This window comes from Macrobrachium nipponense, chromosome 5 (assembly GCF_015104395.2).
Source record: "Macrobrachium nipponense isolate FS-2020 chromosome 5, ASM1510439v2, whole genome shotgun sequence".
Lineage (NCBI taxonomy): Eukaryota > Metazoa > Arthropoda > Malacostraca > Decapoda > Palaemonidae > Macrobrachium > Macrobrachium nipponense.
In genome coordinates this window covers 13,693,942-13,710,492 of record NC_061107.1, presented here as the reverse complement: position 1 = coordinate 13,710,492, position 16,551 = coordinate 13,693,942, and the positions used below count along the sequence as shown (strand labels likewise).

At 35.5% G+C, this 16,551-nt stretch overlaps 1 protein-coding gene across 2 annotated transcripts in view; it reads right to left on the bottom strand.

Moving 5' to 3' along the window:
• Positions 1-2,509: 2,509 nt before the first annotated feature.
• Positions 2,510-16,551, bottom strand: part of LOC135215213 (muskelin-like) — a 62,830-nt gene continuing 48,788 nt past the window's right edge. For both annotated transcript variants that reach the window (XM_064249714.1, XM_064249715.1), the window contains 8 exons: positions 14,430-14,543; positions 14,057-14,241; positions 12,929-13,109; positions 12,427-12,624; positions 7,147-7,226; positions 4,707-4,818; positions 3,982-4,121; positions 2,510-3,678 (listed from right to left, as the gene is read on the bottom strand). In XM_064249714.1, the coding sequence (XP_064105784.1) occupies positions 3,360-3,678; positions 3,982-4,121; positions 4,707-4,818; positions 7,147-7,226; positions 12,427-12,624; positions 12,929-13,109; positions 14,057-14,241; positions 14,430-14,543 (1,329 nt within the window). In that variant the 3' untranslated portion in view covers positions 2,510-3,359. The remainder of the gene's footprint in view (positions 3,679-3,981; positions 4,122-4,706; positions 4,819-7,146; positions 7,227-12,426; positions 12,625-12,928; positions 13,110-14,056; positions 14,242-14,429; positions 14,544-16,551) is intronic.

Here is a 16,551-nt window from a genome sequence, read left to right as displayed (position 1 = left end):
TATATAGTCTTGTGAGGGTGGAGAGAAAAAAATGTAGTTGAAAAGACTTGATTGGTATTGATTCGCACGTTCCTTTCTCTTCTTGCAAACTTTTCCTCTTTTTTTCCCTCCCCAATTTTTTTCCCTCCCAGTTGCCGGGTTGTTGAGAGGTTGCAACTTGAAGAAAATGGGCTCTTAATTTTGGGAGGGTGAGGTCCTATTGGGGTCTCGTGTTCTTTCCTGAAGATACAGTGCTATTTTTGGGGGAATTTTATTTTTCGCTTATTTAACAACTTATTTCGTATATTCTTGGGGAATACTTATAAGTATTGATAGGCAATATTAATGGTATTATATATATATATATATATATATATATATATATAATACCATAATATTGCCTATCAATACTTATAAGTATTCCCCAAGATAATATATATATATATATATATATCCTATATATATATATATATATATATATATATATATATGTGTGTGTGTGTGTGTGTGTGTGTGTGTGTTGTGTGTCGTGTGTGTGTGTGTGCATAGAAATGGATAGGTTGAAGTAAAAAGGGAAAATTATTTAGAATAGGAGCACAATGATAATAAAGGTGAAAGAGAGAGAGAGAGAGAGAGAGAGAGAGAGAGAGAGAGAGAGAGAGAGAGAGAGAATTATTGTACGACTATATAAAGAAGGTTGTAGCTCGCAGAGATGTCCAGAGTAATAATAATTTTATAACTGACCTTAAATTACAACATAACTTCTTGGATTCCTAATTTTGAAGGTTATCATTTAAATATCTCCGAAAGACTTTTTCGCATTATTAAAGTAAGCCGATTAACTCGTTCTTCCATTACCCCCTAAATTTTCAACCTTCAGTGATATTCATAATTATTCAGAAGAGAACCTTCAATTCTTTTTCAGTATCTAGTTTATTTTTGCTTGGACATCATTTTGCTCATCCAACCTTTTATATCTCTTTATGTGAACCACTTTTTTCATTATAAAAAACGTGAAAAGGGCAAATATGAAAGGTGCCATAACATAACCATGAAGTACCCCACTAATTGTTGCAATTTCACTTCGCAATCTTCCGTCAAGATAAATTTTCCATCGACTTTGTACGTGGATAATTTCGTTTAGCTTTAAATATGTAAAGGGAATACGATGCTAACACAAGACCACTCTTAATAATATCGGTCTGTGGACACAGACAAATGCCTTCTTATAATCAACAAAGGCTAACAGAGAAGTATCTTCAAATTTCATTCTCTGCTACACACTTTCAATATGTACAATGTCAACTACCCTATACACACCTTGCCAGGTTACCTGTCTTAGGTGGAGTCTATCATTTACCTCATATATAGACCATTCCTAAGTCTACCCCTTTCACTTTAAGTAGTCTTCAATTATTTGGTCTTTTTTCTTCATTCAAAAACTGAATTACATATAGTACGCACTAAATGAACTTTTAGTCAATATTCTCCCCCTTGACCCAAGCACCACTTTTTACCTCTTCTTCCTTTTAGTTCCTCATAGAGAAGCTATCGGTGAACATTTATGATGAAAAAGCTAATTTGTTGAGAGCAGTCTCTTAACTTTGTCTGCCCGACATGCGAGTAAGGTTGCAAGATTAAAACTGCAAGAGCACTCTCTACCCCCTGTCATACATACTCCTTTGTTTTCCTTACCAACATTTGCCCACTTCCCCACAGATTTATTCAGTCTGCCTTTAGCATTCTTATTATTTAATTTCATTTCATAAGTTTGAATTATGTTTATTAGTCTTCGTAGTAGAAAGCCCTTAATTTACTGTAATAAAAGCTATAAAGTGAGAACATAAAACTTCTTGATATGATTAAAATAAGCAAACAAGGGGCAGTTGTTTGGCTTCAGAAATAGGTATATGTAATCTGAAGATAAAAGCTACTGGTAAGAATATTGGGGCACTTGGATATAACTCTTATCATCTTTTAACAGTTAAATTTACTTTTCAGTTCTAATTAGCACTTTGAGATATCAAAATTTGAGAGACAAATCTTTCTTGCATCAGTTTACCCATAAGGTGAACATGAATAATATACCAAACTTTAAAGTAATTTGTCTTTTTTCTAGGTATACAAACCATAGCTTTTCATAAATGGAGTTACCTAGTGCATCAGGATAACTTCACCTATGAAACACAAAGGTTTGTATTCCTTGAATGTTCAGACCACTGTTTTGGTGCCACCTTTCTGTATATTTGGCATACAAAATTAGCAGCGAGTCTATTGTGTGCTTCTCTCCAGCTTGCTGTATTTTCTGTTTACATGATGAGACCAGGTTGCAATAAGCTGACATAATGAAAGATTGGACTACTCGTTTAAAAACAAGCCATTCCAGGGAGCCTTAGGCATTTTGATAAGTGACACATTGGTCTTAATATTCTGCAGTATGTAGTGATAACAGTGCAACTTCCGGTCTTTTTGCTGGTCACCTTAGCTCTATCCAACACCTTTACCCTAATGTAATAAATGAAAGAATGAATGACTCAACAAACTTTATTAAAATATAAACATACAGTGTGAATAAACCAAAGGAGAAATTGTTGACGAATGTCAAAAGTAATCAACATGGAAAAAATGATAATCCATATTTCCATATAAAAATACATGGACTAAAGTGGTTGGGGGAAAGATGGAGAAAAGAAAGACTTCCCATAAATCATAATTTACATAGAATACTGTGGAATCTTTGGTAAAAAAAAATACAGCTTGTAATTTGGAAGAAATTAATCTATTGCAGAGCTTTTGCTTTGAAAGCCTACCAATTAATGCTGTGAAACGTGAATTATAAAAAAAAAAATGCAAGAATAAGCTTTTGACGTGATGTACACATTCTATCTGCACATTCATTTGCACTTTAGAATAAGGTAAAAGGCAACAAAGTTCAGTCACTTTACAGATGCCAATTGTAAATTCATTCCTTGCATTTTAAGACATTATCGTTTTTTAACTACTGAGTGATATTCATTACTAGTTTTGCCCCAACAGAAGTGAATGAAACTTATCACATAATTTGCCTTATTTCAAATACAGTACTTCAGTGAACTACAGCCAATCAATAGCAATTATCAAATAGCTCTTCCAATACAAGTTACAATATTATGCAACTAACAAAACAGCAAAAACAAGGCTAGTTAGGTAAATTCAATGTAAACACTTGAATTGAAAGAAGGGAGAGTGAAAGAGAGAGCAAGAGGAGGGGGGGTAAGAAGGGGAATATTCCATTGCATATTAAAAAACGAGGACTCAATGGCTTTTTTCATTCTGATCTTGAAAAAGCTGCCATTCAAATCCAGATCAAGTTCAGCAACTCGACAATACCTTTACCAAATTCAATAAGGTATGAGATCCACTAGATTGCCTCTGGGTTGAGTCATATGTTCTGGGAAAAACTGTGTCAACTTATCAAATAACAAAGTTCGACTGTTGTGATGCCATCCCAGGTTGTTTCCCTTTAATTTTGAATTTTCTCCTTCCTCACAATGAACTGCTTGTAAACCAGTGGGTTCCTCTGGTGGCTGGAAAAGCGTTGAGGCAAGTGCTTGGAACTCTTGGACTTGTACTGGATCAGAGTGATCTACTGCATTATGCAGTTGCGTTTGCAGGTACTTCAAGGCAGAAACTGAATCGTCACGAGCCAGCTCGCTAAACCTTAAATAAAAAAGATTTCTCAGTAAAATAAATTTTGCATTTTCTTTGAAATGGCAGCACATACCTGACCCACATACCATATCTCAGTCCCCACATGCAGTGACTGTAATTCAACAATACAATAATAACATGGAAATATGCTTTAAGCAACTGTACTAACTTTAATGAACAATGAACAAGTCTTAGAAATATCCCTAAAGAAATTCTGTCAGGCCAGGGAAAATGGCTGTGACCAACAACTGACCTACCAAAAGAAACAAAATCTTTAAAACAGATGAATGTTGAAACTGTACGTATATATACCTATGCTTTCGGATAAGCAGAATGCAGGTGTGTAAAAGCTGCTCTGCTGTAGGCCTACAAAGTCGTAATGACCAGAAGTCATCTAACCGCATCTTAGGAAGAGATGCTTTCCCTGGGTTGCCTCCAAACAGGTAATGCACCTGAAATATCAAACAAAACAATAACATATAACCAAAGGCTTCCTAACATGTCTGGAATACCACAATAACAACATCTGTTTCTAACCAAAACCTGAAAAATATTTCAAGAACTGGCAACTAAAAACATATCTTTCAGTGACAGCTTCCTCTTACCATAAAAATATCTTATTAAATCTCCAAGGGTGACAAATATTGTCATCAAAATAAACTCTAATGATCAACAACTACAAAACTTGACAACAATACCTGTGAAAATTACTTCATAATTTGAGACAAATTTTGTGCATACATTTCCTGAATAAATCATAAGATCTTGCATGTTTTGTTCAAATAAATCCAATACAATATAATAAAGATATGTCCAAGGCAATATAACAAAAATACATTTACTTCTTGGATGTAAATATCTGACATTCATGTACAAAATGGGTTTACACAAGCAAGATGAATGAACTCTCACTTGCTCTAAACAGACATTCAGCAACAGGTTTGCCTACCTGAATGAGACATGCCTAAAATAAAGAGGATCTATAACTGTTTGAACAGTTATAATGAACTCCTAAAAGCTCAAGAAATCATCATTACCTTTTTCGTTTCATCATACACTAGTTGGTGAGCAAATCTTGGACAAGGTTCCATGTTCTGCACCCTACTCCAGTAAGAGTCTTCAGCTTGTTCATTACGGAAAATACAAGACCTTTGGAAAGAGATGTGACTTAAATATGTGATATAGTTTTCCCAAAATATATTAACAAACACTTAAGGGTTCATTAATGAGTAAAACATTTTTTCAATGTCATTGGTGGTTTAGTATAATTATCTTTTTATAACTAAATCTTGAAAATTATGCAAAAATTCCATAACCATATGGTTGGTAGTGTTAATGATCTTTTTCATTTATTAGAAAATCTTCATGAACTTTTATATATGAAAAACAAAAAATCTGCATTCTCAAATATTTATTGATAACTATTCAAATTAGTGTATACAGTAATAACAAGTTTGCAAATTCACTACTGCAAACATTTCACAACAGAATAAACATTGCATATTCAAGAAAATTAACATTGTTCCTGGAAATACAACCTTTCTTCTTTTATATGGATAACCTTCTGAGACAGATGGTTCAGCCATTGAAGTTTGGTAACAAGGTAGTTTAATGGTGGCAGAGTACCAACCCACTCACCTGTCAGTAACCCAATCATTTTCTCCTTTGCCAACAGAGACAATTGGTGGAATCGATTACAGGTGGGATATCTAGGAATTTGCAATCTGTTCTTACTAGGACACATACCTTTATTTTTATATATGGAAACACTGCTTAGGTGGGGGGTTTTATCTATGATAAACAAGACTGAAACTGTTCAGAATAAATTTCAACATGAGGTAATACCCTCTGTGCCAAAGGCAAGACACTGAAGGAATGGTCTGTAACCACTTATAAATGCAAATTTCCTAATTAAGGGTATTTAGCAGAGAAAGGCAAACTCCTGTAACCTCCGAATGAGCCTGGCCTCCAATGTGAGAGGCCCAGAGCATGAGTTGGTTAACCTATCAAGAACCATGTTCCAGGAAAAATTCAAAAGAATTCTGTCTCTCTTATAAAAGTACAGGAAATTCTGGTAATTTGGTACAAGTACCATTATCCACAGATATTATAACCTCTGACCACTTCTTTCCCTCTTTGATGAAGGACAGAGAGAACATATCATCAGACCTAAAGTTTTCAGATAGGTGCTTGATTGTGCAGCTTGCCTGCATCCAACAAACCAGCATGAACATGGTTTGGGCTCTGTACAGGTAGAAAGGGCACAAACAGGAGGAAAGAAATGCAGCATCCACGGGGTCTCTCCTACAGATGCCCTCTTATACAAATGAGAAAGGAAGCCATAGATTTGGCATGTGCCTTGTAAATACCTAAAGTTCATCCCCAGACCCTGTGATATATAAAACAGGTAGGTCCTCCCTTTATTAGAAGAGACAAAGAGACCTCATAGATTGCTAAAGACACATGTTAAGAAGGGTGGGTGCCAAATTTTCCTTCTAGTTGTCTCTTACTTACAAAGGATTAGTAAGCACTGTGACCTGACAGCAGTGTTAAGTGAGTAGGAAGTAGAGTTCCAGTTGTTTTACATCCAATCCCGCAATGAAAAAAATGAAGCGCAAACCTTCCTATGAAGAAGGCAGCTGAGCAATGCTAATAAGGAGAGACTAGGGGATGGACAGCCACTACCAAGGGAAGGTCAAACTGACTGAAGTTGAGTCAAAGTAGCTGAGTGGTGTCAGGAGATATATAAAATTCAGTGATAGTGAGATATCGCTCCTTCTACCTAAAATAGTATGGAAGAAACTTATCAAGAAGGCTAGGGTGGAAGGGTCTCCTAACGACAACAGCAAAAAAGGAGACAAGTAATCACTTCCTCAGAATTGGTCCCTGTCAGTACTGACTTTGCATGAGAAGTCAGTACTAACAAGAACCAACAGAAGAACAGCTGCTAAGGAACAGAATATATAGGGGAAATCCTGATGGAAAACACTAAGGAGAAGATTCTCCCCCACCCCTCCCCCCAACAACATTCTTCAGCATTCCAAAGACTGAAAAGGAGAGAGAATTAAGGCAGAGACAGAACCCAAGAACACAAATGAGACTCTTTCCTGACTGATAATGCTTCTCTAATATATGTCCTTGAAGAAGAAAGTATAACCCTTCTAAAACTGATAATATTTCTCTATCAACCCAAGTCTGGGGTTATGAAGTGGCAAGTCTCTAGACTTGAGCAATTTTGTACAGAAAATAAGGTGCCAAAGTGACTGGATTACTGACATGTGAGTGGGTGACACCTTCCCAGTCACTAACATCCCACCACTGAATATCTTGTTACCTAGCTTCAACAACCACACCAACTGCAGGTAAAGTCCGTATAAAAGACAAAGATTTGTATCCTTGTAAGAAAAAATAAAAATTCAAATTAGTCTTCTTGGTGTCTACATCAAATGTAATGCTGCACTCGTGTTATATTCTTACCATTTATTTTGATTTATGTCATAAACCCAAAACGAATTTCGTACATTTTCTGCCCTTTTGTCTTTGTCTTTACTTAAACCCTGGAAATAAAGGAGATAAATGTTATATAAATTCTACAATAAATACTAAAAACATAGAACAGCTACTCATAAAAGGCATATCAATATTAATACTATATATTGTCTAACAAAGGATTTCACATAAAATTTATTTTTACAAACCCATAACTCATATTCTAACATTTGTGGTTTTCGAATATCCCAGATTCTACAGTATTTTGTCTAACAGACAGAGGAGAGATGGTAGCACAGTTGCCTCACTTAGGTAAGGAGGTCCAAGCTGCCAAATGTTCGAGAATGGTAATCATGACTTGCAGGATCAGAGAGCACTTGGGAACTAAGATAAGCAATGAACACTAGTCTTTGGTAACTATGAATAAGGACAAGTTCTCAGGTAGTAAAAGCAAGGCTCTTGTCTATGTATCAGTTTGCAATGTAGGAGGCAGACTGTAGTAACCCCAAAACGAAAGTTATCAGGATGTCATTTATGAATAAGTAAGAGAAGAGAAAATTAGAAAGATCAGAAAAATTATTCCCTTTAGTCCCTCTTCATTCATAAAAATTGGCATGCAACTATTAAGTTTCAAGGAACAACTGATCCTTTATTTGTAAATAACTTCCAATACAGTAAAATTTGACAAAAGTAGTTTTGCACCTCCACAAACTTAAATTAATATAGTAACAAAACCAAAACTCATCATGTCACATTACCACTAACTCCAAGAATGACTTGCTTGAACAGTAAGACTTTGTGTTCCTAAAGTAACATTCCTTGGACCTCCCTATAAAGCGAAAATTACAGGTGTCACTTACTGAATCACTAAGTCCTTCTCAGGTATACGTACATTAATGTAGACTTCTAAAATGTCATCTTTATTACTGTCAATGTATGCGAGACAAGGGATGACAAATAATGCTGGGGTCAGGCGTGCATGACAGGAGTTTGGGCATTTGCCACAAAGTCAGCTGCATAAGACAAACCTATTGAATGTGCGACTGCATAAGGAAAAGTGAACTTGCTGACCTGCACTGAAGACGTAAATGCCAAAAGTAAAATTATTTTCAGTTTGGAGGATTGTTGAGATTTTAAAACTAGGAAAAGGTTCAGTTGGATGGTTTGGACAACCACTCTGAACCTTGATAGCCTGGATAAGCAAGATGGAAGATTTGCTGAAAAACCAATATCAAGGTCACACACTAAGATTTGCAAGGAGCAGCCCTGTACCTGTTTCCTTAATTAATTATATAATTTCTTACTTTACTGAAGAAAAAGAAGTGTGCTATTGTGGAGACAACAGAATTGGGAGCATTAATGACCATTTCAGGGATCTAGTTTCAAAATTAGCTTCACTTGATGAGGTGCAGGCCAATGGTCAAAGCTCTCCAATGTCTGGCAATGGTTTTGACTGTGTTGTCTAGTGAAATTTTGAGACTGAAGGAATCTCCAAACACACAAGTGTCATTAACGAAATAATTTCTTCCTTACGGGGGATTTCCCTTTGCATTGTCCTCCAGTGACCTCAGAAATCGGCTATATGGCTGCTTATAGAATTCATTCCTACTAGTCAACCACGGTCATAAATACAAGACTTACTCAATCCAGTTGATCACTGCTGAGATGGTAACTGAGGGGGGGGGGGTGAAAAAAAAAAAAAAAAAAAAAAAAAAAAAAAAAAAGAAAAAAAAAAAGCCCCCCTGCTTATTACATACCCCTAGTCACAGATAAGATGTGGTCCACTTGCAAAGGATCTATCGAATCTCATGCTAAAACTTCTGCTTTCATTTCTCAAATATCCATGAATATATCCAACTCTATGCTGGCCAGGAGCACATATAAAATAGTTGGCTCAGTCGCTTAACGGCTCTGTGGCTGACGCCCTCCATATCTACTGCTTATCCAGTATGAAGATGCTGCTCACCAAGCCCAGTATCTAGAAGATAGAGGCTTCATCCTTCACGGTCATACGTTTTGGGTTCATTTCATCCTCTTTTTCAAGAAATAGCAAACTTAGTTGAACCTGCCCCTTAGACATGTCAGAATTTTCTGTGTTACTGCCAGGAGAATGTAGTGAGCTTCCTACCAGGGGTTGCAAGCACAACACTAATCCCAACAAGAGTGAACACCTTGTCTTGTTCCTCTTCAAAGACTCCCTGGAGATAATGGAAGAGTAGTTTTCCTCAACACTAACAAGGAAGAGAAAACCTGAGGCAACCTCTTCTCAGACAGTAACTGTGCCCCTCCCAGTAAAAGTGTGGTTGTTGTGAACCTGACTCTTGAGGGAGTCACATCATGCTCTATGAAAGCCAATGGTTGAGTTTCACCATAATGTCCATACTTACAAACCTCCCAGTTAGAAAAGGAATGTTATCAGTCTCAGGCCATGTCCTGGCTGTCAGTAGACGAGTACGTACTACTCAGTCTTGAGCACATGTTATGGGATTTTCAATATGGGTATTGTTGGTACTGTTAATTTTTCAGCCAAATGGTCTCAATCAATATAAAAATACAAAAAACTCCTTGGATCCATTCATCTGGCCAGTCAATGTCATATCGTGTAGATGGAGCACCAGTGCAGCTACTGTTGCTATTGCTGAGAAATTGTGTAATTGCTGCTGCTGTCCTTATGTATGGGCACTGAAAGGCAACAGTAATAGTTGCAATTTGAATCACTGTTTCATCTGCCATCAGTGCCTTGGTTTCTGTCCCAGTCACTCTCCCTAGCACAGGTGCAGCCCTGACTGCAGTAAGCCATGACTGGAAAATGAAGATTTCAGCTGACTTGGGCACCACTACCATGATTTTTGCTCAGTTGCGAACAGCTACAAAAAACAACTAAAAGCAAGGTAAGTGACTGATAGATATCTGAAGCCCCAAGTGGCATATGAGGCATCCTATTATTGCTCTTCTTATGTTTGTTAGACAAAAAGACTCCAATATCTGTGACATCACAAATCACAAATGTGGGCTTTATGAGTGATAGAGTTGTGGTGAAACTATCATTATCTATTTTACCCTTTGAGATTCCTGGGGGTCTGAAATTCCTACCTAATATCTGGCTTGCCACTATGAACTGAGATGTAATTTTCTTTCATTGTCAACTGTACTTCTAATCATATTATACCATTTTTAGTTTTCATTCTATAAGCTGCCTGACTTTACTTTCAAATACATTTAACTGATGAAAGAAACATCTTTACTTTTTGTAAGTTAATACTTTAAAGTAAGTTAAATACAAAACTTTTTTGGAAAAGTAAATTTCCTCTAATGATACATAAATCACTGCTATTCATGTTTTTATTGTAAAAGAAAAATAAGAGACTTTCATGATCTACCACTTAGCATTGATTACAAACATTATTAATTTTTTGTATTTTACTGATGATATCATTAGGAGTGAAATCTGCACAATATAACAGGTATCTCTGAGTATTAACATGACACAGAAATAAAAATCCCAATCTATTTAATACATAACCTCAAAATAGTTCCTTTTAATTATTATATAAAACCCTACAAAGGAGTGTGAGAAATTAGGTTCCTAAAAATGCTTTTTGCAGGTGCAGATGACCTAGTGCTCATAGATGAAACTGAAGAATAGTAGGTGGAAATGTTGGTGACTGGGAAGGAAGCAAAAGGAAAAAAGTGCAATCAGGAATCTGAACATGTGGTTGTTGCAAGGATGTGAGAGTGAACTCTGTACTGTGTCCTAAATGTAAAAAAATTATGGCATAAAAGTCCTTAGGGTTACAAAGCATTTGTGATTTTTTATGGCTGAAATGCATTACATGATTAAGCAGAGAAAAGAGGGAAGTGGAGAACTCAGGTCTTTAAAATGGTAAAGTATTTCTGTTACCTTTGGAAAACAATTGACTTTAAAGAAGGAGTTAAGAGAACATTAAGAAAGAGGGTACATGGCTGAAAAATGGATGAAATGGAGAGACAGCTAGACTTCTGATAAATATCAATGTCCTTTATTAAGATGAGCAAATATTTACAGAGGGTTCATAATAGCTGTACATAAGACTAGCGCCAAGCTGGAAACTGGTAGAATTAATAATAAACTTGTGAGATCTAGGGACTATTGGCATCTATACCAGGTCACGAGGTATGTAGTACCCAGAATGCCCTTGGCGTCCCGTGACCCGACAGTTACTCTTCCAACCCAGTTTAGACTGCAAGAGGGGTGATTAGAAGTGGGCCTTTATTTGTTAAGACCTCAGGTTTGTTAGTTATGAAAAATACAAATTGGTTAAAAATTTGTCATTTGTTCATATACGAAACAAACCTTCGGTCTTAAAATTAGGATAGACTTACTTATTGGTGGGAGGTAAGTCTCCATAACTGACTAGGAGTTTGCCACCTTTTATCCATTTCCGAATAGTAGATGAATTCTAAGACAATGGCCTATTAACCCTTGAACCAAAGATATATGAGAATCCATTGGTTTCCCTCTCTGGGTGTTCCTACGATGCCATGGTTTATTACATTACGGAAGATGGAGAACTTGTTAGGATTCATTCCCAAAATACAGTGGTGTCATTATATTATGAATGAGGAATAAGTGAAGAGATGTGGTATCAAGGTGGGGGCAAAAATCCTGGAATCTCAAAGACTGAGGCAGTTTAGACAAGTGGTGTGAAAGGGTGAGGAACAGTTGGCCAGAAAAGCAACTGATGTGAAAGCAGCAGGAAAAACCTCTAGGTAGGAGCAGGAAATCATAAAGGGGACTGATGGAACATAGACCTAACTGGAGTTCAGGCAGAAAAAGAGCAGGATAGAGCAGGGTCATTTCACTTTATACATAACTCCTTCATGGGAAAAGCTGATGATGACTAATATGTACACCCTAACATGCAAAGGCTAAGGATATATATGCCAAGGGAGGAATATTTGAAAAAACTGACATTTGGTTCCGGAGGTAATTTTAAATATAAATCTTACAATATGCCCTGATGTAGAAGTAATTTAATCAAGAACATTATCAGTTTTACCTATCAAATCACTGAATTATACAGTGCATTACTTATTTCTCTTCAATGGCATAATTTTACACAAGATCAATAATAAAAGTTATCTTTGTTTGGAATTGATTCATCAGTGATCAATTTATTTTAATTTTTAAATGTGAAAGAGCAAAACTCAAATTCCAGTTTTCTCTACAATACTTTGTATTTTTCTGACTCCATTTCACTTTCATGCACACTTTTAAGATGTACTTACAGATAGGACATGAATTTCATTTAACTGAGAATCTATAGTGGCTTTTTGCGTGAAACCTGCTGAAGGAACTGATGCAGAATCTTTTCGAGTTCCATCACTAATATATGTAACGGTGTCTGAGTCTACATTATAGGTGAAAAAGTCAGTTAAATATTCCTTATTCCTTTGTCCTGCCAAAATATACAGCTGACGATTTCCCTGAAAAAATAACATGGTCGAAATGAATATTTATACTACATTTGTAAGATAGGGAAAAACATACATGTAAAATAATGAATTCAAGCACTTTAGCAATTCCAAGTATTATATAGTACAAAACCAGTTTTTCATAAAAAAATGACATTTCCTGGACAAGATAACCTAAGATACTCAACATACTTAAAATCTAAAATGCTTTAGCTTCAAGTAGCATAAATGAAAACATCCACTGTACAAAATGCTTAAACAATTATCTTAATTATCAGTTAGAATCAAATGGTCAAAATCTACATCTCACACTCACAGTATGGAAAAGCATAGAATGTCCAATACGGGACTTAATGTCTTGAGGTCCAATAGGGTTTCCTGCAACATCTTCCCTCAATTTCACCCAAGTATTATTGGCAACATGGTAGGAATACAATCCTGAAAAAATTGCATCACTTGGCGTGTAGCTGGCACTACGGATTTCGTCTACACCCAGGCTGCAATAAATACAATACAGTTTAAATAAAATGATTTTTGTTAAATATGAGACAATAGTTTTAACTATAAACCTTTTTTTGTTTCAGATACAAATATCCAGTAATACTAAGTACAAGGGTGAAGATAATAAAGCCAAGTAGTAGTTGTAATACTGAATAAACAATACAAGTAAATGATATATCCCTAGTAGGAGCAGCACCTGAACTTACTTTGCTCTATCTTCAGCCCAGAATTACATTCCTCATACAATTAGGCTCTTACATTACTGCTTTTCAAGGTTTATGGTATCATGAGGTGTGTATTGCATTTAGATGGTACAACGTATTTACTTTTAATAGACATTGTGCTAATTGTAAATAGGTTTGGACTCGTGTAGGGTTGTGTAGCTATTCCAGGTTGAAGAGACTTTACTGATTATTGCATAATAAGAAACTAATGCTGAGATTTATAACAGGCCTCCATTCACCAGATTAACTGACCACAAAGTTAGAACTGCGGAAGCAACTTGGAAACAACCACTACTGGCTCAGAATTAGTATTGTGTTGTAGGTCATGAAAACAGGGTCATAGTTGGCAAAATGGGGATAAATAGAAGAAATAAAGTTGTTGCTCCCCCTGAGGTGAGATTCTATCACAACCTAATTTAGTGGAATTGCCAATCTTCATACCAGATAAACTGTTGTCTTAAGGTAATGTCCTATATGGCTTTCTTTCTAATTTGTCAGTGATGTAACGACCTCACCTTAAACCACTGTTTTAAGGTAATGTCCTATTTGGCTTTCTTTCTAATTTGTCACTGATGTAATGACCTCACCTTACGACAATGGTTTATCTGGTATGAACGCAAAGATGAATGACATTTCTTATGAAAATTTTATTAGCTAACAAAAAGTTTATGATATTTGTTTACATAGAAAAACCACAGCATAAAAAAAATTCTACTTACCCTCCAACACAACCTTCCCAACGAGAGGGAGTTAAAACACGCCCTCCAAACACGTAAATGATACGGCTCTCTACATCCATGACCATCTGATGGTCAAATATAAGCCTTGGTCCACCCATAGATGCAGTATCTTCAGTAACTAATGTCCATTTGTTATTCTCCATGTCATACATATAAAAATCACTCTATAAAAGAATTAAAAAGATTGTTAACACTTTCCTTTTCTCTCAGAGGTATACTGGAGTAAATTAGTATACATTTTTTCCACATTCTTTGCACAAGTATCAACATTTGTCCGAGAAATTAAACTATGCCTATAACATTAAAGCTAATACTCTCATTCCATTACACTTCAGCACAGCATGTCACTTACTTTAAGATTTTCCGAAACTCGGAGAGCTGAATCTAAGTATCGCCCGAGGGTAAAGATCTGGCGGCGCTCTGGATCCAGGCACATTTTGTGACAGGAACGTGCAGTTGGACCACCCTAAACGAATACATAGTTATGATAGAAATTTTCCATAGCAATCTCTACTCACAGAACGGTGATAGATGATCCTAGAAATTTTGTTTTGCAAAAAGAAAACTCTAACAGACTATCCCCAACTTTCTGTCAGGTTAGTTCTAGACTATAAGTCAAGGAACTGGATACGTATTCATTACCATCTAATATTACATGGTTTTTATACACATGTATAGAATACTGATCTGTCTTACCAAAGTCGGTCATGTATACATATAGCATTTTATGTCAATAAATATCGATTCCATTTTTTCACATTTTAATTTTTGTCACTTAATTTCCATAAGTACCTGTATTTTTCTAACAACTAAAATTCTTGATTTACCTTTCTAATATATTTAATGCAATACAAAAACTTTTATTGGCCACACTGCCTTTTTCCTGATAGTATACTGCAGTATGACTCTGTGACTTCCATTCAAATGTGAACTAAAGGTTCTTATGCTTGAGATTCCTGTAAGCCTATCTTTACAGGAAATAGTGGTGGAAGTATGTACAGTATCTAATAGATTTCAATACTTTATTCAAAAGTACAGTCATGGTCGATAACTAATGTGATATTCCTAAGTCTCCACTGCAACTAGATTGTCCATTACAGGTTGTAACAGTGGACCCACATTTAAGAGAAGCTCTTCTCTTGAGTGACTTAAGTTCCATAAATCCTTAGTAAGATGTGACATCAAATCAGAAAAGGAATTTCCTAGTACCAACCATAAAGAAAGAATTTACACTTCCCATTGTAGTTACTGATTACAGTCTATTAAAAAAAATTAATAACTGACATGGCAGTGAACATCGAATTATAAAAAAAATGATAGTCCAAACGTTTATGGCCTTCTTACATCTTTAAGTTTCAAATATCCTATTGAAAACCTAGAATAATATATATGTTTCTTCCTTTTTATCCTACCTGTGAGAGGCCCATCCAAGTTGGAGTTATCACAATATGGTCACCATGCAGCTTGTACATGCAGTCAGCCCAAACAAATACAACCATCTCTAAACTCCTCCCCTTCTTACTACAAGCCCAAACATTCATAGTGTTTAAGATATTAATCAATTTGGAAGTCTTTAAACACATTTTTTGTAACATGAAGCACTTTTTTCATGCAGCATGTTAATCACATGCTGCCTTAATTCTCTAAACTGAGCAGCTCACAGTTCATATCAACACAAGAGGGCTTATAAAAATGTGAATGAACTACATGAAAGTAGTAAAATGCTGCCATTTTTAGAGATAAAGCTTTCACCATCAACTCCCTGTAAGATGATACTAATGTAGATGTGCTAAGAGTTCCCTGCAGAGTCCCATTAGCCATATCTGCAATCCTTTCTACCTTTTATCTGTTATTGGTTCCTCATGACCATTTCTTATCTAACTATTTAACTTCTAAGTTTAATTTGCTCCAAAATTTACTTCTCATATTTGGACAATTGTTAAGAGATGTGACAAGAGGTATCATTAAATTAATGTATAATAACACTAATTATGATTAAGCTACTTGTTCCAAATATTATAAAGGATGAAATACTATAAAGGATAAAATTAATCAATATTCTTTATATTAAATAAAGTAACAATGAAACCGTGAACAATTTCAGGACACCCAACCTCCTGACCATGAGTAATCTTCTAGATATGCAATGGTCCACTCTTGAGAGGGGATGTGATAGGACCAGAGGTCACTCAGATCTTGCATTCCGTCCCATCCACCAAAGAGGTAGATTGTCTAGATGAGGAAAAAGTAACAATGAGTTTAATTTCAGGCATAACTTAGATAATTCTTGCCATAAATGTCAAAAAATATATTGTAAAAGGTGTTAAAACATTTTTTTTACTTATAATAATGAAAAGTTTTGCTATGCATAAAGTATGTCAATATGCTAAGAAAAAATCAGATTACTTACGCTATAGTCATTTAATTTGAAAATGTTTTTTTAAATAAAGGGATGTATGAAATATATGACACAC